This window comes from Rhizopus delemar, genomic scaffold (assembly GCF_000149305.1).
Source record: "Rhizopus delemar RA 99-880 supercont3.12 genomic scaffold, whole genome shotgun sequence".
Taxonomy (NCBI): Eukaryota; Fungi; Mucoromycota; class Mucoromycetes; order Mucorales; family Rhizopodaceae; genus Rhizopus; species Rhizopus delemar.
In genome coordinates this window covers 1,099,803-1,120,864 of record NW_027137838.1, presented here as the reverse complement: position 1 = coordinate 1,120,864, position 21,062 = coordinate 1,099,803, and the positions used below count along the sequence as shown (strand labels likewise).

The 21,062-nt window shown below is 35.7% G+C and overlaps 7 protein-coding genes and 1 non-coding gene across 8 annotated transcripts; 4 read left to right on the top strand and 4 right to left on the bottom strand.

Moving 5' to 3' along the window:
- Positions 1–244: 244 nt before the first annotated feature.
- On the top strand, positions 245–2,045 carry RO3G_13710 (uncharacterized protein; the record flags this gene model as incomplete). Its single annotated transcript, XM_067668294.1, has 4 exons — positions 245–414; positions 526–1,077; positions 1,219–1,684; positions 1,791–2,045. The coding sequence occupies 4 exons, from the start codon at positions 245–247 to the stop codon at positions 2,043–2,045; spliced, it is 1,443 nt and encodes a 480-aa protein (XP_067524395.1).
- Positions 2,046–4,665: 2,620 nt separating this feature from the next.
- RO3G_13709 (uncharacterized protein) lies at positions 4,666–4,946 on the top strand (the record flags this gene model as incomplete). Its single annotated transcript, XM_067668293.1, has 2 exons — positions 4,666–4,816; positions 4,870–4,946. 2 exons carry the CDS (start codon positions 4,666–4,668, stop codon positions 4,944–4,946), a joined length of 228 nt encoding a protein of 75 aa, XP_067524394.1.
- Positions 4,947–5,250: 304 nt separating this feature from the next.
- On the bottom strand, positions 5,251–7,759 carry RO3G_13708 (uncharacterized protein; the record flags this gene model as incomplete). The annotated part of the gene is made up of 3 exons (XM_067668292.1): positions 5,251–6,269; positions 6,460–6,585; positions 6,670–7,759. The coding sequence occupies 3 exons, from the start codon at positions 7,757–7,759 to the stop codon at positions 5,251–5,253; spliced, it is 2,235 nt and encodes a 744-aa protein (XP_067524393.1).
- A 1,740-nt stretch (positions 7,760–9,499) lies between these two features.
- Positions 9,500–9,572, top strand: RO3G_19167. The gene has a single exon. It is a non-coding gene; the product is annotated as a tRNA-Phe (tRNA).
- Positions 9,573–10,099: 527 nt separating this feature from the next.
- RO3G_13707 (uncharacterized protein) lies at positions 10,100–12,332 on the bottom strand (the record flags this gene model as incomplete). Its single annotated transcript, XM_067668291.1, has 3 exons — positions 10,100–10,843; positions 10,909–12,066; positions 12,138–12,332. 3 exons carry the CDS (start codon positions 12,330–12,332, stop codon positions 10,100–10,102), a joined length of 2,097 nt encoding a protein of 698 aa, XP_067524392.1.
- Positions 12,333–14,432: 2,100 nt separating this feature from the next.
- Positions 14,433–15,455, top strand: RO3G_13706 (uncharacterized protein; the record flags this gene model as incomplete). The annotated part of the gene is made up of 2 exons (XM_067668290.1): positions 14,433–14,675; positions 14,718–15,455. 2 exons carry the CDS (start codon positions 14,433–14,435, stop codon positions 15,453–15,455), a joined length of 981 nt encoding a protein of 326 aa, XP_067524391.1.
- Positions 15,456–16,915: 1,460 nt separating this feature from the next.
- RO3G_13705 (uncharacterized protein) lies at positions 16,916–17,947 on the bottom strand (the record flags this gene model as incomplete). Its single annotated transcript, XM_067668289.1, has 1 exon — positions 16,916–17,947. One exon carries the CDS (start codon positions 17,945–17,947, stop codon positions 16,916–16,918), a length of 1,032 nt encoding a protein of 343 aa, XP_067524390.1.
- Positions 17,948–19,909: 1,962 nt separating this feature from the next.
- Positions 19,910–20,276, bottom strand: RO3G_13704 (uncharacterized protein; the record flags this gene model as incomplete). The annotated part of the gene is made up of 2 exons (XM_067668288.1): positions 19,910–19,935; positions 20,201–20,276. The coding sequence occupies 2 exons, from the start codon at positions 20,274–20,276 to the stop codon at positions 19,910–19,912; spliced, it is 102 nt and encodes a 33-aa protein (XP_067524389.1).
- Positions 20,277–21,062: the final 786 nt, after the last annotated feature.

Here is a 21,062-nt window from a genome sequence, read left to right as displayed (position 1 = left end):
TAAGCTATAGTCGGGTGTATTAATATGTGAATATAACAACGACATGCATACAAACAATGAAATCTACACTGCTAGTAGTAGCTACCGAGTTGTAACCACGAGTGCTAATTTCCGAGTTGTAACCATGTGCATATTTGAGTATTTAATATGTGAAACATCGTGTTTAATTGCTGGTCAAATATCTATATAAAGTGACATACCTTTTTTCTTCCTTTTTTTTTCGTCTTTATTTTATTTACTTAATATGCCTCGTTTCAACTCATCTGCTTCTGTTCATTCAAACAACGGTGCCACTCCTCGTAGAGGAGGTCGAGTATCTGGTCAAGTAGTTTCAAGCTACAGGTCTTATGCTCCTCCTGCTGGTGACCGTGTCCTTGAAGCGCAAATAATTGTTAGTCCTGAAAGAGCATGGGTGTAAGTTATTATAATAAAAAATGTTACATTGCGATAGTAGGATTTTTTTTCTTACCAACTCTTTACCTTTGTTTGTAGTCATCTTTTATCCGTAAACAACGCTTTTCATAGAACTAATGTATGTGGCATTGATTGCTGTCGAAAAACTTGCACTTTAAGAAATCGTGTCGACAGCGGAAGACTGACGTACTATTGTGCTGGTGGTCTTGAGATTGATGAAAATGGTGCTACTATTGGTCATGCTGGCAGAAAATCACGCGCTTGTACGTATAATTCGGTGTTCTACAATCGTAAATGCTTGACCAATTACACTCTTTCGGTGATATATGACTATTTGAAGGACTCAAGCATCACCAATATTTGCAACTCTCATGGCATGAGCCGTCCTGCTGTGACTTCATTGGCAAATGATCTTCGTTTAATGATGCTCAGTGATTATAATGCCCATAATCGACAAGAGGAGCATAAGCTAGGCTCTAACGTAAGATGTCACCATGTACAAATAGATGAGTCTAAGTTTGGCAAGCGAAAAAACCATCGTGGTCATCGTGTAGAAGGCATCTGGGTCTTTGGTATGGTTGAATGCTTGGTCCCAGTCAATGAAGCAGATCGATTTTACACTTACACTGATCATCGAACTGGCGAACAAGAGCTAAGACCTAGGTATGAAGCAGGGCGCAAATTCTTTTGCACCGTCCCTAATCGGACAGCGGCAACACTCTTGCCCATCATTTATGATAACTGCCAGCGTGGGTCAACCATTAGATCTGATGGATGGAGAGCATATTCCGGTCTGCACCCTAGGGAAGAGCGTGACGAACATACTGGCGAGATACTTGACAACACAAGCGCCTACAATGATGGCAACTTCTTCTTTGCTAGACATCAGGTTGTCAACCATTCCTTAGACTTTGCCACGGTAGATCAAGTCCAAGGTAACCAAGGCTCATTTTCTGGTTTGCCCATATCGGGAAAAATTCATACCAACATGATTGAAAGCATGTGGGCTCCTCTAAAAGCATTTATCAAGCCTCGTAATCGAACCAAAGAGAACTGTTACAAGCGCATCCTGGAGTACCTTTGGCGAAGCGAAAATGCAGGTAGTGTAAAGCAGTGCTTTGAACGTATGATTCGTGAGGTGGCAATGGATTCGAATACAGCTCAACAGTCTGCTGAAACTGAAAACTGGTTTACCCGCGGTGTTGATGGCAATTCGCCTTCTGTGTCAGCTCGAATTGCAGCTAGAGATGCTCGCCGTTTTGAAGCATGGGTAGAACGTCGTCGTGCCCCGCGATGCTAGGGATTTGTTAGAAGAAGAAGCGATACTATCGGACAATGACAGCATTATTGGTGGCCCAGATGGTGAGGTCATGCAGGATCATATTCTTGAAGCACGAAGCAGTTTGGGTCAGTCTGGCATTCAAGGTTCTATTGCTGCAGATAATGGTGAAGCAGGAGTCCCCAGCCCAGCAGCTATTCGTTCGATCGGTAGGCCTAGAAGTGAACGTCGATCAGTAGGCAGACCAAGAGCTGTTGCACCTTCTGTCAGTAATCACCCTGGTAGTGGCAGGCGTTCAGTTGGTAGACCAAGAGCTGGAAATCGATCTGTAGGAAGGCCTCGACGTGGTTGAAGTCTAAGCGATCGTTTCTCTAATCATTAAAGAACCAATGTATAGCTTTTATTGAATTAAATATGGTTTAAATTTTATGTTATTTTTCTTTAATATGGTGACTTTTTATGATAATCTTCTAGCTTTTATGCTTTGAAACAAATAAAACTTTATAAGTGAACACAATACTTAACATGGGTATGTCCTTTTTTTGTATGTGCATATTCAATACGCATCAACAAGCTTTGTATTGGAATTATAATGTTATAAAGAAAAATCCCACTTTGTATATTGAACAACTAAAACTGACGGTCTACTATGTTGATAAGGTAAAGCTGTGACTTATTCCCCAAGCGTTCCTACATTATACTTTACATCTTTAAAAGCTTGACTGTTTAAGAATAATAATGCTTCAACGACACGGTGATGATATATTAGCGAGTATGTTTCTCAATAGAGCTCTGTATTCTTCATGTTTTGACAGGACAATAGGATACTGTCTTATGGCACCGGGTTAAATGTTCACAGGTTGGGTTAAATAAGAGTTGATTATGATAATTAGTAACTACGTTTAATAATATGTCTCTGTTCATACATAAGTAGTTGGTTAATAAGATTAGTATATATAATTGTTCCTCTGCGTGTCAAATTATATCGGTGGTAGCTATCTTTAGTTATCTAATCTCAGATGTCGTATTTACCCCATTAAATACTTATTATTCGTATGAGATTACTCAAATCTTATATAAAAAATAACAAGTACTGGATACATAATATTATATATTACATATTCTCTAAGACTCATTTACAATATTAACCATATACAATATTTATATTATTCAAGTTCAATACTAAAATTGACCTTGAACTCACTTCGGTCCCTGAATAATCTTATTTCCTATATAAAGGCGTAGTTTGATTAAATGGGTTCTCGCGAGCGTCTTGAAATCTAATAAAGAGGTTACATAGAGACTCATTCACTAGTTTTTCAAGCACTATCTCCTTTTAATTCTCAAATTTTTATCTGCAAATATCTCATCAGATCGTACTCGAGCTAATATAAGCACTCTTCAAATCGTTCTTCAATAAAAACATTGGACTGTAGCACCATCGCTCAGTCTCGTCAATTTTCGTTGTTTCTATTTTTATTGCTAAAGCACTTTGTTGTAGAACAGAGTCTGATTATAACGGACATTGAATAATCACAACTAAAAGAAGTATATTAAAATTGATAAAAGATAATAATTTAAATCTTTATTAAATAAAATATACTCTTCTTCTTTTTATATAAAACTATCACTGTTAAATTCATTCTATAAAGTAAACATGAACACTAAATAAGTCATGATCTTTACTATTCATCATTTCTGTAAATGAATAATAATGGATCAGGTACCTAATCAACTTTGATCTGACTGGAGGCATTTCATATAAATATATCTTTCCTCTCAATGAAGACGGGACAACTCTCCCAGATCAGTTAAAGAACAATAAGATCTATAAAAACAACGAATTAAAAATTTTCATAATCGATTCAGTGATCATTCTTCAGTCAAACATGTCAATTATTGAATCTACGCTCATAGCTACTCATTTATCCGCCAACTGATAGAAGAATATAAAAAGTAGACTTTGTAATGATTTCTTTTTAACAATTAAGGTTGTCTTAAAGTTCAGTCTCAAAAAGTATTCTTTAGGTTTTACTGCTACCTTTAAATTACTTTACCAGAACATGACACACTTAACCAATGTAGCGTTTTAGTGGTTTGAAGCCCATAGCTCCTGAATACTATTGTGGCCTCTTCATACGTATCATTGTTCGTTGCAGAATCATCAAATGCATCGACAGTTGTGTATAGGTTTTAAATACGGGTAGTATCCGGTCCGCTATCACACCGTAACCACCGTTGACGGTGAGCCAGGTAATTTTTTCGTCTTTGAAGGCCTGTAGCTCGTCAGGTAATACAGTGACACCTTCAAAAATACCACCATTGAAAGCGGAAAAATTATTTGCATCATTTGAGGTAACGGATGACTATGTGTAACAAATAACGGGCACGCAATCGCTCTTTTTTAGTCCGCCAAAGGTAGTTTTTTTCCGTTGTAATGCGATTCACGAGCTGAGTTTACGTGTAACGGCCATAAAAGTTACACCATTCGATCCGGAAAATTCGGGCGCATTGATTGCTATATTTGGATCTCACGTAGTACAAATACCTGGCCCGGAATCCTCTTGCATCGTATCTTTTCCTTCAGCCTTTTATACCTTTCTTTGTGATGTAGAGCTATTTAGCAGAATACTACCGTGATTACGTTGTTGGTCGCAGAAGCGAATTTGACTTGGACGTGACCTTCGCCCACAAGAACAACAGAAAGGTCAAGGCCCTGTTATCTGAGCAAGTCAGGAAGCATCGTCGTTTTGATTTGCTCACCACTTCGCAAATACACACCATTATCAGGAGCAAGTATTCCTATTTGATGAGCAAGGCCAAGGGGAAGACAGTTGCTTCAACAAAAACAACCTGTCGTAGCCGTGTAAATACGGTGAGTATTTAATATTTAGAAGATTATATTATAAAATATAGAAAATGCTTACATTAACACCTTATGATAGAAACTCTCTAACAGGAGATCTATTTACATGGCTAACCCTTCAGCGTTCGACGCCCGTTTCCCGTTCGCTGGCAAAATTCTGACTGTTGACTGGACGTCAGATGAAGAAGATGGGCCAGAGGACGCGAACGGTCGTACGTTCGTGGTCAAAAGGCCATCATTTAGGAGCAACGAAGTAAGTAAAATGTTGGTAACAAATTTCATTTTCTAATATACCTTAATCAATCTACAGGTGGTGCAATTCCACGAAGAGTTGCAAAAAAAATACAAGAAATCCATGAAGAAAAAGGGGGCTCCACCAACTATTAGAAGAATAATAGAAAATGTTGAGGTGGAGTTCCCTGACAAGCTCGATGATACTGATTTTCCTTCCTGGGCTTTTTCTTCTCCTGGTCTTGGTTTTCCAACCTCTGTTTCTGCTTCTTCTTCCTTTGCTGCTGCCAATCCAATGCAGTAGGCATTTTCTTTCTTTTTTTTTTGTTTCTTATTTTGTTGTCTCTTCACAAATCGAATAAAAATTTTTAAAGAAAAAAAAAAGAAAAAACTATTGCATGGTTCTTTAGTAAAATATATAATAAAATAATAATAGTGTTTTAATGGCTTGGTATATTTGTTACATAAAAATTCGTCTTGGCAGAGCGAGAGTAAGAAGGTGATTATCAACATAAGGGCATACAGCAACAGGATTGAAAATTCTGTAGATTGGAAGTATATTGTTGCTTGAAACTGGATCAAATTGATTCTTCCACACTTGGATGCCAGTACCATCGAAGGTGGGAAAATGTTGAGTCGCATGGCTGTACCAATTGACGAATGCAAAATAGTGAATGGAATTGTTGAATGAATGTGAGAAAAAAAATGATATTTGGCCAATTCGTAGTTGGTTGTTCATAATGGCTTGAATATATGATGATGATGATGAATGATTGTCGGATTGTTGGTAACGTTGTCCAAGCAAGTTAATTTTTTTAAATGATTGTATATTTGTATTGATCGTATTGGGCATAGGTATTTCATAAGTATTCATATAGTAGTTTTGTAAGATTTCATAGTGTTCGATGCATAAAGTTTGTTGTTTGATGTTGATTTCTGAATGAAGGGCTTGTGGTGGCAGAGGCTCACTACCAGTAATTGTCAGGTTAAATAGACTTGGTCCGTCTATGAATTGAGAGTAATCAAATGGCGTTAAACCACTCTCGTCATTCGTAACCTCGCCTATTTCCTTTATGAAGTTGATCAGTAGAAGCATGCCTTGATTGTTGGTGTTAATGAGGGTTGGTAATGAATGGATAAGGTCTTGTGTGTGGATAATTTGTGTAAGCATAGTAACATATGTGGTTTCAAAGCCTGTCTTGTAGTTGATGTTGATTTTTTTGACATCGCCATTCAAGCGTTCAAAGCCATAGAGCCAAAAGGCATAGGATGGACCAAAGTCCAAACAGCATTCTTTCAAATGTATGTGCATATGCATATTTGGTGTTATTGATTCTTTTCCATATAGTCGAGCACAAGTCTTGCCAAAGGTCTTGAATAAGGAATGTGCAGCATGTATCTCTTCTGTTGTAACTACAGGACCAGTTACCAATCTTACTGCTTCCACGTAGCGCATCCAATTGGCAAAATGCTCACCAACTAATCTTTGCTTCAGCAGAAAAGGCGAAAGCACAACACACCACGTTCTCCATTCATCAGCTTTCATATTACCAAAGGTACTTTCAATCTTGCCTTTTTCGTTTTTTTTTTTTTTTTTTTTTTTTTTTTATAACGAAAAATTAGTGTTCAGATTTATTATAGAATAAGTTCTTTTACGCTCGTTACATACTTTTTGGGATTTTAGAGTACTGTGAAGGAATGATAATAGAAGCTGATTCATCAGCCATGGCTTTGAAATCAGATGTGGTAAGCAGCCCGTGATCTACCCAAACTTCAACCATTCGTTTTGGCGTACCTAGAAATAAATTGTGCATGGGATCAACGGTTGTCAATCTTACGACATCAAAATACTCTAGTCGGTGAAGTTCACTCCATTTACTTCCTGTGTTCGTCTGCAGGGTTCGTTGTTGCGTAATGTGAGTGGCATTTAGCCAAGCATATGCTTCTTGGCGCTGCTGGGTATTGTTTCGCAGAATCCAATGCTCATCGTCAAAGTCTGAAAAATCTGGCTTCGTTGAATTTGCACCAGTACTGATTCGCGAAAACACAGTCGAACATTTGTTGCAGGCTTTGTGCGCGGATTGACCCATGAACCCAGCTACTTTGCGAGCTGCTGGTATATCACAGTTAACGGACATCAAAGCAACACGTACCATTTCACCGTTTCTGTTCTGGTACGTTGGCATCATTATACCTCCGTACAAGGTATTCAGCTCTGCAATCATTGGTCGCATGAAGTTCTGGAGCTGGTCATCCGTGGGCTCGCCAGGCCCAGGAATCATACCAACCAGGATGATGTTGGAAACCTTCATCCTGGAACTCCTTGGAAGGTTGTTGATTGTGAGATATACACCACCACAAGAGTAGTGCATACCATCACTAGGTTGAAACCAATCAACGTTCAATGAAACCATTAATGATCGACTTCTATTTACGAATGGTTCTCCAGCCGAATCAACAAGACTGTTCCACACTCTACCATCGTAAATATCGTAAAACACGCCTTCTTCCACATGCCGATGTCTCCATTCTTCGATTTCTGTTTCGAATGTTGGACGAACAAAGAACTTCTTCAACGTTTCGACAATTGAGTTGTACGGAAACTCGAGGACAGGCTTGAGGCTGCTACCAATAAAAAGTGAATTGCCGCATGGGTGCTCTTGTCTGTGAGGATTGTTCGCAAACCTAATAAAAGGGCATTGCCGGGTATGCAAACTTCCTGTGTCGTAAACACTTCTACAAAGAGAGCAGACAAGGAAACGGGAGACACCACTACTGGCAGAGGAATAATTGACCATGTTACGAGCAGTGGAGATCTTTGTAGGAATCTCCATGCCATGGCCAAGAGCACGAACAAAGAAGGAAAGAAAGGCCAACAAGTCTTCACCGGCTTTCACCGAGAGGTGCTTTGCTTGAAAAAGCACAATGAACAACAGCAAAAGGTGATGAAGCTGCTGTTCATCACTCATTCTTTCCTCTTCGTCAATGCTCATTTCCATCTACCAGATTGCAAAATAGAATTCAATGAATAAAAACTTTCTTATATAAAATGCTTTGTTGACTAATAATATACCTTCACTTTCTGGTTCAGGAATTGCTGAAGAGTATTCAATGGTTTCCTCCTCGTGGTCATTAGTTTCATTTGCTCTTCTTGATTCTGTTTTTTTTTTTAACATTAGCACGGTTGTATTTCTGTTGGAAAATAAAAAAAAAAACCTCTGTTTCTAACTCTGTCGATAAGTACATGGCCTCTTACAGTTTTCTTTGCAAGCATTCTATATCCATTGGGGTGTTTGATGCATTCAGAACAGGTGCAAACAATTTTGGTAGCGTTGAAGTTGTTCATGTTGTTTATAGTTTTTAAATTTGGAAATAGCAAAAAAATAGGTAGAAAGAGAAAACGTGCCTGATAAAAAAAAAACATGTTAAATTTCAAAAAACAAAGTCGGTGCTTAAAGTAACTTTTTTTTTTTCCCTGGCTTTGTTTCATGGAATACACTAGATGCTCAAGGTACAAAAGATAAAAAAGAAAGCTCAAGTTCTGGTCAAATGTAAGTTTATAAAAAAAAATAATAGCAACCAAGTCTAATGTCGGTTTCTTTTTTTTTTCTTACATTAGGAATTCCTAATGGGACACATTCGGATGACGAACATGAACCTCATGAGCAAAGTTGTTCTTTCCAATACGATAAAACTATAAGAATATCAAACTTATATTGTTGTTTATTGCTGAAAAGTTATTTTTGGTAAAGAAAGTTGCCATTGCTCACATCTCTAATGGCTAATGGCTAATGGCTAATGGCAAATTACACCCATGTGCAAACATAAAGTAAGTAATGAACTAGTATAAGCTTAAAAAACATATATTCTTTTATATTATTTGTCATAAAAAATAATAAAGCAATCTATTTACTTGATAAACAAAAGTGTTTTGTATGTATTTGTTAATTATAACTGCCTTGTAACAAAATGTTAGCAGAGCTTCTTTATTTTTTATTCTTTTAGAATATACACGTATTCTTTTTTTATAATGTAATAGCATTTACATTTCTATAAAGTGTATTTGTTGTTAGATTATTGTTTTCATTTGAACAATGAACTTTTTATAGCTATACTCTTTTCTTTTCTTTTTTTTTTAACTTCGTCTTTTTTTTTAACTTCGTCTTTTTTTTTAACTTAGTCTTTTTTTTTAACTTAGTCTTTTTTTTCCCAAACACGACTATTTTATTACGTTTTGTAACACGTTTATAATGATCTAAGCTAAAAATCACAAACCACCTTCCTAATATGTATTCTTCTGAACAAAATAATCGCAAATTGCTTTTGATTTCCGCATTTTGCCCTCAAAAATAAAAAAAGAAGACATCGGTCTTTCAACAGTAGAGGGGAACAGGATTTCCAAAAAAAGACCATTTGAAAAAAACAGACACTTTTTTAAAACATGAATAACTTTATGAATACTTACCCTACAAAAAAAACAAAACTATCATTAAATTTCTTTATTTTTTTCGCACCTAAATCTTTTTTCAAAATTCAAAAATGACCAATACAACGAAAGTTACATCTTTTCTCCAAAACCCATAAATATCTGTTAACCAAAAAATGTTCAATCTTGCGATATGCTTTATCCAATTGGAACGATTATTTGCAGTGCGAGCCGGAATATTGAGTGAGGGCTTATTTCTTTTGACTACGACAGAAAGAAAGGTGCGGGTATAGCTCAGCTGGGAGAGCGTTAGACTGAAGATCTAAAGGTCGGGTGTTCGATCCACTCTAGCCGCATTTCTTACTTGGAAGAAATCCCTGCTCTTGTAAGAGTGTTTGCTTTTTTGCCAGTAGCTTTTGTCACGTTGTAACGAGAATGATGAAGACATCTATAAAATTTTGGACGGTACAACCGAATTTGAAATCGACTTGCTTCAATAATTTAACTGAAATACACAACATCGACTCAAGTAAAAATATTGTAACACGCAAGAACAAAACGGCGGAATTTAAATCGTTGCAGTTTATAACGAACGCCTTACAGTTTGCAACGACCACTGTTTAGGATAGGGGGGTTTTAGGTAAAAGTAGTATAACAACAAAGATAAAGAAATACTGTGAGGGTATTTTTTCAAGAATAGCAGTGTCTCCGACGCGGTCCCCTCATTTTTTTGGGGGGAAGGGACGGATGGTGAAATACTTTGTTTCTGGAAATTTTTAAATCCCGCTTTCCTGCTGATACTTTAACGCTTTCATTTGAATGATATATTTGTAATAAATTACTTTATTATTAATTCAATAGTAAACAAAAAACATTTCAATAATTAAATCTGATTATCTGCGACTAACTTGCACATTTGGTTGATAGAAAGCTTGTCAGAAACTCTTCTGAATTCAAGAAATTGTGCAGCTTCTTCACAGCTTATACCTCTTTCATTTGACAGCGACTCTATTTTCTTGTACAGTGGAAGACGTCTAGTAAAGAACCTAGACTCGGTTCTGTTGTCTACTTTGCGCCAATCTGCACCGTACTGCTCTTCCATAGACTTGATAGATGGCTTTCCAGCAAGACCAACAGAGTATTCTCGCCATACATCTGTCACGCTTATCAAACTTCTACTCATTTTGAATGATGGTAGACCTCTTGAGTTAGCAGCACTTGGGGAAGGAATAGATGACAGCGGAACAGAAGAGGAAGGAAGGATGGTTGATGTTTGTTGAATTTGTGTATTCTCATCACCTTGTCTTAGCATGTTTGAGATTTGCAAAAAAGAATCAGCGAGCATGGTTCGGTTTTCTGCTTCCAATTGCTTGACTGCATTCAAAGTAAGTTGATTCTGAGATTGGACTATGTTCAGCATAGCATTCATTGAGTCAAACCCTGTCTTCATAGCTGCTGCGACTTCAGGTAACAAAACTTCCAGATGTTGGCTCATTTTGAACTTCTCATCGTTGGCAGCGATTGCAGATGAAAGACGCTCTTCATAGTCTTTGTAAATATCAGTATCAAAGATGCTGTGGGACCAAATAAAGCTTCCGGGGTATTTTCCCTTCAACACCACTGAGTCCTAAGATAAAAATAATTAGATATCGTAAGCATTATGACTTGATTTGTAAAAAAAATAATCCTTACCTGCAAAAAAACTGTTCTTAAATAATCCATTAAATCTAAAAAGTTTGGCCCAGCAATATCGTCTTCAACTTCCTTCCTGTAAAACTTCTCTCTCCAATATTCAATCCAAGGAAACACCATTTTGCGCAATTCTTCTGATGGCTCAATTGAACCACGATTGATGAAGTAATCACCCTTACGAGTAGTGAACCCGGCCAGCACTTTAATGGCATCAACAGGAAGGCCACTTAAATAGCAACCAACCATTCTATCGCTACCCCAACGTCCAACTTGTCTCTGTTGGTCTCCAGAGACACCTTCATTTGCAACCATATTAATGGCACTCTTTCTGTTGATGTGAGTGAGCTTGCTTGAATGAACACCGCAATACCTAAGCACTTGTTTATAAATCTTGGCTTGTTCACTATAGGTAATTGACCCATCCCCTGTAGTGTTTGGAAACAAATAAGTATCATACCAATCACGGCGAGTCGAGAAGTTTGGAAATGGTAGGTTTTGATGATGGAACAAGGAAAAAAAATATTGAGCAAAAGCGCCATGTGGACAAACTTCAACATCCCTATGGCGAAGAGCAGAACCATATTGAATCTTGCCATCCTTATTAGTCTTACCAAATGTTATAGTGGCTACTATAGCAAAGCAAGTATAGGGGCCTTGATTTTTGAGTTCCATGATGAATAAATCTGGCAGCTGTGTTCCAAGAGCAGTCTCACTACGCATAAGCATGGCATGGCTCATAGAAAAGCAGACTTTGTTTCTCAAAGAAAAGATGTTGTTTTGAATCAAAAAATACTGATTGATTCGAAGCAATTCTTGATCTGTATAGCCATCATTCAAAGTATTTTTCCCACGATCCTCATATTCGGTTCTTTTGCGTCTTGCTTCCTTTTTGGTATGAGTGTCAAGAAAGCGCTTCACGATAGGTCCTCTTGCCATTGTATGCTTATTGAATCCTGCTTCTACCTGTTGATGGTATAAATCAACCACAGCTTTTACATAAGCAAGGACTGATTCCCTACCCAATGGTGCGGGTGATCCATCTGCATTTTTCTTGAATTTGTTTCCACGGGTCAAAACATAGTCTTTGAGAAAGAAAGCTAGCTTTGCGTCATAAACAATAGTACCATCCGCAACTTTTTCTTTATTGGCGCACCATTCCTATTTTCAATTTCAAACAATTTAGAAATCATCACCCAAACAATCTTTATAACATATAGCTTTTAACTTACAAACCATTCTCTTTGCTTAGATTTATAAGCAGCAGTCGTGTTCTTGGGACGATATGTTTGATTTTCAGCAATGACCATTTGCGTATTTTTATCCATTGCTAGCCTGGCTCGAATCATGTCTTCATAATGTTCAGCATCTGGAAGAGCGATATCATTATCTCTAGTAGAAGGACCAGCGTTTGAATCGTGACTCATTGTGTCGTATAGTAGTAATAATAACCAAGTAAGAGATAAAAGCAAAAACAAAGAGCAATGTAGGTACTTTTTGAGACTGATCTTTATTTCAGTTTAAGTTAAAGTAAAAATTACTCTAATTGAAGGCAAGTATTTATATCTTATTGAATGAGTGGCTTGATATCTTCTATTGTAAGCGTTCTTCTAATCTTCAGGTACTTTAGCAAGTGTTATCTCTAATTATGATTATGAAAACTTTTCATTTGTTCTTTTGTATGTCTGTCATAGATTACCTTTTATTCTGGGAATTACTCACTGATTTGAATAACGTTATTTTAGGTGTTATTTCAATTATATGAAAGATTAGCAATATTCCTGACATTAGATTGGGTTACTGACAACAGAAAATATCTTGTTATCTTGATTGGTACTTCTTATCAAAGAACTATCATTAATACAATACATATTCTAATAGAGTATGCTTACTTGGAAACAATTGTATAATCTTATTTAAATAAACTCGTATTTTACTTATGATCTTGTATTAAGACATGTATTTATCAATGTCAACTATAATCGGCTATTTTTCTTCAACGCATTGTTCAATTGAAATGCTTAACAAATAGTAGAAGAGATATGTTTGCAAAATTGGCAATTAGTTGCCAAAAAAGAAAGTGTATATTTTTCAATTGTTGATATGAGGATCCAATCCCTAACAACCGATATTTGTCACAATAATGTAGCTTACCGTATGCACCAATCAATATTAGAAATTTGGCTTTTATATGAAACGTCAAAGGACTTCTTGTACTTGCCCTGTCACTCCCCTTTTTTTTCTATTACAGCAAAGCTGAGTTGCATAAAAAAGCTTTTCAAGCACTTTATTGGTTATCAAAGTATACAAAGGATACATTGGATATCAGAGACCCGATCGCACTTTACTTTTTGTAAAAGTGAAGTATTTCATAGGTTAGAGCACTATACCTAAACATTTCAATTTCCGATATGTAAGTTTCGGAGACCCGACTGGGGATCTGAGAGACCTGAGGTCATGATACTGTTAGAACTTGGTATCTCTTTATTAAGTTAAGATAACTAAGATTGAATATGATAAATTCTACATGTAAAAAGTGAGAGTATTTATAGACATGATACGGATAAAGAATTAGGACAGATTTATGATCAACTCGACAGAATAGATGATTACTATTTCTAACTATTAGTTTAGCCTGTTCCTAGCTTGTATTGTCAATTATGCTATTGGGATGGTTTCAGATAACTCTGGATGTAGGACTATTTAGGAGACGGTACAGATAAATATAAAATCCTCTAGTTCCGTGATTGGATATTATGGCTAATAATAATATCTCAGTTAGGATAAATGTTTTCATGACTTAATGATGATCCGGTAAGCAATTGTCATTCCTTATTCAACATGCTCATATCATCAATAAACTATATTACAACCATGTCATCTTATTTGACTATGTGAAGTTAATATGAATAAAGCTTAATATAAAAATGTAATCAAAGTCTTTTATTGATTTGTGTTGGGAATAATGTTATAAATGATTCCAAGTTATGTCAACATATTATTCAGGATCATATCCGATTCCTTTTACTAAAATAAAGTGACTATATTCTTATGTATCCTTAACAACCACCTTACACTATACAACAACCGCCTCTTATCTTATAACAACCACCCAAAATACCAAAAACAGAACAAAAGCATAAAATCCAAAAACATATACAGTAGGTGAAAAAACTCTAAAAACGTTATGACGTTATCAGCGTTTTTGATTGTTATGTTCTACCAAATTGGTGTATCGCCTTGAAATTTTGCATATATGTAGCACTAAAAATAAAAAATAGTATGACAAATTTTCAATCTCAGATGGTGGTTATTCATCCAAAAACAACTGCTAGAAGAAGACTGGTTTATTTTTAGAGTTTTTTCACTTCCATAAATGTCGGATACACGGACCGACAGACAGACTCCTCGGACTTTTAATGATTTATTATGACTCATAAAGGCCACAAAAGAATAAAAGGAGTCGCTTTTCTCTTTTTTTCGTAATTTTTTCCATTTAATTTTTAAATATCTTAAACACCTCAATCATGCCTAAATCTCTCTCTGCTGACATCAAAAACGATATAAAGTCCGCTATACTTGCTGGAAAAGGCTCTATGGAGATTGCGAACCGCTTTAGGGTTACGTATGCAACAGTTAATAACTATGCGAACAAGTTTTTCCCAAACCGACAGCGTCGACTTGGTGGTAGACCTATGGTTGTGTCCGCTCAGACGAAGAGGTTCATCAAACTTCAAGTTTTACAAGGCCAACTCAAGACTGCAAGGGAAGTACATAACAAACTCATGGAGCTTGGATATTACATATCATAGAAAACCGCTATAAATGTGTTGAAATCGATGAACTTCTTTGCTGCGATTAAGGTCAAAAAGCCTTTATTAACCGCAAAGCACATGAAGAGACGGCTAGCATGGGCCAAGAAGCACCAAAACTGGACTACAAATGACTGGCGACGCGTAGTATTCTCTGATAAAACAAAAGTGAGCATTTGGGGCTCTGACGGGTGTAAGTACTATTGGTCAAGACCAGGGGACCCTCTTAAACCTCATCATATTGACGTAACTGTTAAGCATGGGGGCGGTAGTTTGATGATGTGGGGGTGCATGACGTATGAGGGACCCGGATACGCCTGTCAGATATACGATGGAACTATGAACTCGGATCTTTACCAACATATATTGGACACAACACTTCGGGAAACAATGGAATACTATAATATGGATTGGTCTACTGCGTATTTTCAGCACGATGGTGACCCAAAGCATCGTTCCAAGTCAGCCGTCCAATGGTTACAAGCTAATGGGGTGAACTACATTGACGACTGGCCAGCTCAAAGTCCTGATCTTAATCCTATTGAGCATCTTTGGCATCATTTGAAGTTGAAGCTATCGTTATATGACAAGAAAGCTAAAGGTGTCCATGAATTGTGGGAAAGAGTTGAAAAGGAATGGAACTCCTTTGATAAAGAAGTTTGCAGAAGGTATATTGACACTATGCCTGCACGTATTAAGGCAGTAATCGATGCCAAAGGTGGTTCTACTCGGTATTAAGTCATCTATAATATAATAAAAGTAAAGGGAAAAAACTCTAAAAATAAACCCACAACACTTCTATCGCTTTTGCGGACTGTTAAATAATAATCTGAGCTTAAAACTTTCATGATATGTAATAGACAGTACAACAAGTATGTCATAAAGTTTTTGCATGATCCAAGTCGCTGTGTATGCTCACAGAGGCTAAAAACTGAAAAAATATCCGACGTTTTTAGAGTTTTTTCACCCACTGTAAATAACTCCAAATAATAATCACAAAAATACTTCACTTCTTATTAACTTCTTACTTACTTCACTTCTTATTTTACTTTTTCTTTTTATCAAATAAATATTCTTTTAAAGAGGCAAATTATCTCTTATTTTATTTAACATCAAGAACAAGAAGTCCCTTGAAGCTATCATACTTCATTGTAAAACCCCCTTTTATTTATCTTTTTATCTTTTTTTTTTATTTTACCTTTATCAAAACAGTCTGATCTACTTTATAAGATCTGGTGGTCACTATAACAAGCGAATCAAGCCAAATCTGACTCATATAAAAGCAACTCTTATATCAATTACACCCAAATCTGTTTATTTAAACCTTAACTCAACACTCCCAAACAGAGAAACTACTATAAACCAAATCATTACAATATCAACCTTATTTTCTTTTCTCTCTATTGAAAGATATTGTGACAAAGAAGTCAAAAAATGAAAAAAGTCAAGAAAATGAAAGAAGTCAAAAAAATGAAAAAAGTCAAAAAGAAAAAAAAAAATTAACAATATAAATATCCCAACTATTTAGATGAAGAAAAAGGACAGTACAGTTCTACTCACATTTTATTTTATATATTTTACTCAATAAACAGGCAACCTTCTCATAAAAAGTTCCTGATCCCTTTATTTTTCTTTATCTCTACTTTTATTTGATCTTAATTAAAAGATCTGGTGGTCACTACAGTACCTTACTTTAAAAATTTCAAGAAAAACTTCTCTAAAACACTCAAACTAAACCAACCATACTACAAAATAACAATATACAGTCAAGTTTTTTTTAGTACCACGCCAGTTAGAAAATGAACTTTTGCGTAACAACCTATTTGAAAACGGAGTATCAACTCTTTTGCTTGAAAACCAAAAACAACATAAAATTATAAAAACCAAAAACATATAAATACCCTTATATCTTATCCCTATTTTTACTTCACTTCACTTCACTTTACTTTTGAATTTTATATTCTTTTTATACAGTGGGTGGAAAAATGGTTCCAATGTTTTTGATTTGCAACTTTAAAGCTTTATATCTTTGGAACTACAAATGGTAACGGCTCACAAAAACATGCATTTTGTAGCGCAATTACAGCTAATATTACTGAAAAAAAATTTTGCTTGTACTGATACACAATCGGGAAAAAATTAAGATTAAATACAAAAACCAACATTGGAACCATTTTTCCACTATGTGCATTATTTTATTAATATCTTGTATGACCGCCTTTCGCAGCAATTACAGCCCTACAACGATCTGGCATACTATTTATGTATCTCCTACAGTCTTCTGCTGTAAAAGTAGACCATTCTTTTTCAACACGATTCCATAATCCATGCACACCTTTTGCCCTAGTATCATAGGCACTTAACTTGAGCTTAAGGTGGTGCCAGATGTGCTCTATTGGGTTTAGATCTGGACTTTGTGAAGGCCAGTTGAAGGTATGATCACACTTGAAGTTGTTGTCCTTGAACCATTGCTTAGCTAGCTTAGACGTATGTTTAGGATCGTTATCCTGCTGAAAATAGATGTCTTGAGGATGGTAACCATAGTACTCAAGGCTGTCCATAAGGGTTGTACCAAGTATTCCGACGTAATCAGAAGCCTTCATTGTGCCTTCACTAATCCAGCATGTATAACCAGGTCCGTCATAGGTAATACAACCCCATACCATAATGCTACCACCCCCTCCTTTAACTGTTAAGTCGAGATGATGGGGTTGAAGTTTATCATCAGGTCGACTCCAATAGTACTTGCAACCATCTGAGCCATAAACATTAACTTTTGTTTCATCACTGAATACCATACGTCTCCAGTCATCGCTTGTCCAGTTTTTGTGCTCTTCCGCCCATGCTAGTCGTCTTGCTTTCTGAACCTTAGTCAATAAAGGCTTTTTTACCTTTATTTTAGCATGGAAGTTCATGCTTTTCATAACCTTAATGGTGCCCGAGTAACTGATAGTGTGGCCAGTGCATACTAGATACTTATGAACAGCCTTCGCAGTCTTGAGGGTACCATTAATAATCTGCTTACGTATATAAGACTTGGTGGTAACACTTAAAACAGCCTTTCTACCAGGGTTTGCTGTTACTCTACCAGGAGAAAACTTGTTGGCATATCTGCTTAAGGTGGATTTTTTTAAGTTTGGAATACGTTCCATTATCACTGAATATGGCTTGTTCTGTAAAACCAACGATTTGATGTTTTCTTGCTTGTTTTTAGAGAGAGCGCGAACCATATGTGTAGTGGTACCTTAAAGCTTCGATATATAAAGAAAGAAAAAGAAAAAAAAATGTTTGACAGGGGATAAATTAATTTTATAAGTCACATAGGCTTTTTCGGCGATAGTCGGAGTATTATGGCTCATAATTAGCCAAAAAACTCCGGTGGAAGCTCCACCAATTAACAAATAAACTTATCTACAGTTGTAGTGGAAAAATGGTTCCAATGTTGGTTTTTGTATTTAATCTTAATTTTTTCCCGATTGTGTATCAGTACAAGCAAAATTTTTTTTCAGTAATATTAGCTGTAATTGCGCTACAAAATGCATGTTTTTGTGAGCCGTTACCATTTGTAGTTCCAAAGATATAAAGCTTTAAAGTTGCAAATCAAAAACATTGGAACCATTTTTCCACCCACTGTATTTTCTTTATTTTATAAAACAATAAATCCATCAAGCGTTCAATTGAAACCCTTTGGTCTGTGTTCTATTTTAAATACTGAAGTCCCTTGAAGTCAATAATCTTCATTATCTGGTGGTCACTATCGACAAAACTTACATACTTAAAAACCTAAACCCGCAAACAAGCAATATATTAAAGAAAATTACACTATTATTTTTATATAAATATCCCTATATCTTTTATTTCAATTTACTTCAGTTCACTATATTCACTTCTATTCAATAAATAGTCTCTTGAAAGACAAATCTATTTTTCTTATTTTATTACAAACAAGTCGAATTCCCTTGAAGCAAGTTATTTTCATTGTATTCATTTTATATTTTTATTACATTTCTTTACATTTTACTTTACAAAACAAGTTTGATCCACTTAACAAGATCTGGTGGTCACTATATACAAACAAACCTATAATTCAAATTACTTACTCTTATTGGATCTCAATTGACCTAATACTTTATCTCAATAACTTATATCAAACCTATCAAAACCCGAAAGCCTAACGAACCTTACAACGTCTTTTGTTACACTTTTAGAATGTAACACAATTATCTCTTTTGGACTTTCAACTGTAAACTAGCAACCGCAGTACAACCGCAATGTCTTCAGTATTAACATCATAACTGCAAGTAACAAACATCACCACCGCAGCAAACATAAAATAGTATAAATAGACCTTATATTTATTAAATAAACAGAGCTTTTTACTACTCAATTAATTATCTTGTACCTTTGTTAATTACCTTTAAAAAAATCTATTCGTGATCAGACACGACACTTTTGTGACTGTCGTGTTGTGACGCGCTTTACCGATTTCCTTATTGGTAAATGACGTAGGCTGACAGAAGCATCCCATATTTACTTGACGATATCAACCCACCATACTTCAAATTGTCAGGTTATTATCATTATTCAAATACATATAAATATCCATCATAATTCTATTAAGTAAACGGTATCTGATTATTCATAACTCTTATATCGTGTATACTTCCTTTGTAAACTCTGATTCCTTTTTATTCCTATTATTATGTCCGGCAATCGTTACACGTGTTCTTTATAGTGTAACGAAAATGGCAATGAAGATGCACAATGTGACGCAGTTGGTGTAACTTATGCTGAAGAAGGGACTCAGTCCTAGGATGGACTCAGTCGTAGGAGGGACCTCAGTCCCTGAAGATAAACCAAAAAAAAATTCAAAAATAGAAAAGCACAAAAAAATAATAATCATATAAATATCCCCTCTTATAATTTCATTTAACTACAGTGAGTTAAAAAACCGTTTCAGTAAAATTGAAACTCACACATTTATCCTTTTTTTCAAAAAAGTATCTAGAGTACACGCGTTCTTTTTTATTATGTTATTATATCGCTTTTTTGCAACAAAGCAATGTACATCTCATCTTAATATATGAAGTACATCTTGAGCAATGGCCATTTTAAAAAAAGGCAATGACTGAAACGGTTTTTTAACTAGGTAAAAAAATACTAATATATAGTATTTCCACCCTTAGCTTTTATTACAGCTTGAACTCTAGCCGGCATACTATCAATATATTTACAACAAACATCCCAATCAAATGTTTCCCACTCAATTTTGATTCTTTCCCATAGTTCATGGACACCTCTTGCTCTTTGCTCATATAGAGCTAATTTCAACTTTAAATGTCTCCACATGTGCTCAATTGGGTTCAGGTCAGGCGATTGAGAGGGCCAAGGCAACACTGGGTATCTTGCTTCTTCTTTAAGATAAGTTGTTGTTATCTTGGCAGTGTGTTTTGGATCATTATCGTGCTGAAAAATGAAATCACCATCTCCCAATCGGTAGTAAGCAAGGGTGTCTGCCAGTTCAGTTTTTAGGATATGGATATAATCCGGTGCAGTCATTCTGCCGTCGTATATCTCGCAGATATACAGTTGTTGGAATAATTGTTCGAATGTTTTGCAATTTTATACATTCTGCTTTGTATCTCTGCAGTCAGATACAATAGAGCTACGTACAATACCTCATTAGAAAGCGACAGCTGTCGGATATAACATATAAAAATCCAGGGGTTTGGAATTACTTCCATATATAGTAAGATCAGATTGCGTCAAGCATATGCATTCGAACAATTTTTCCAACTCAATGCATTCTATAATGATGATATCGTTGCCGCTTCTGACATCACTAATACAGCATTACTAAATGATGTAATAATGAAACAATGCTTTTGCTTTTAGTCAGAGCTTAAAATATATAAATAAGGCTGGATTTTGCAGTGTTTCCCTTCTATCTCGTACAGCCTATACTTCTTTATATCATGGTACAGTAGGTCACAAAACTGCTGCAAGGAATTGCAAAATTCAGGTTTTACAGCTGGTTGTCCATGGGTACTGCACCAAACTATCTCAAACCTTGACTGTTTGTACCTCAATAGAAAGTGCATTTATTCGTCGATTATCGGATATGGGCAATGGTTATTGGTGGAATTTGAGATCGCTAAAGGTAGTATTATGAACATCCGACATTTTTTACTTGTTCACATATGTTTTAAATGACGAATTTTAATACGACCCAACCGGTTGCTATCATAATTTTTCACATTCTTGACATGATTAGAATGATGCCAGTATATAAAAGCGCTTACAATTCCTTTATTTTAAATTTTATATTCCCTTATTTAAATTATT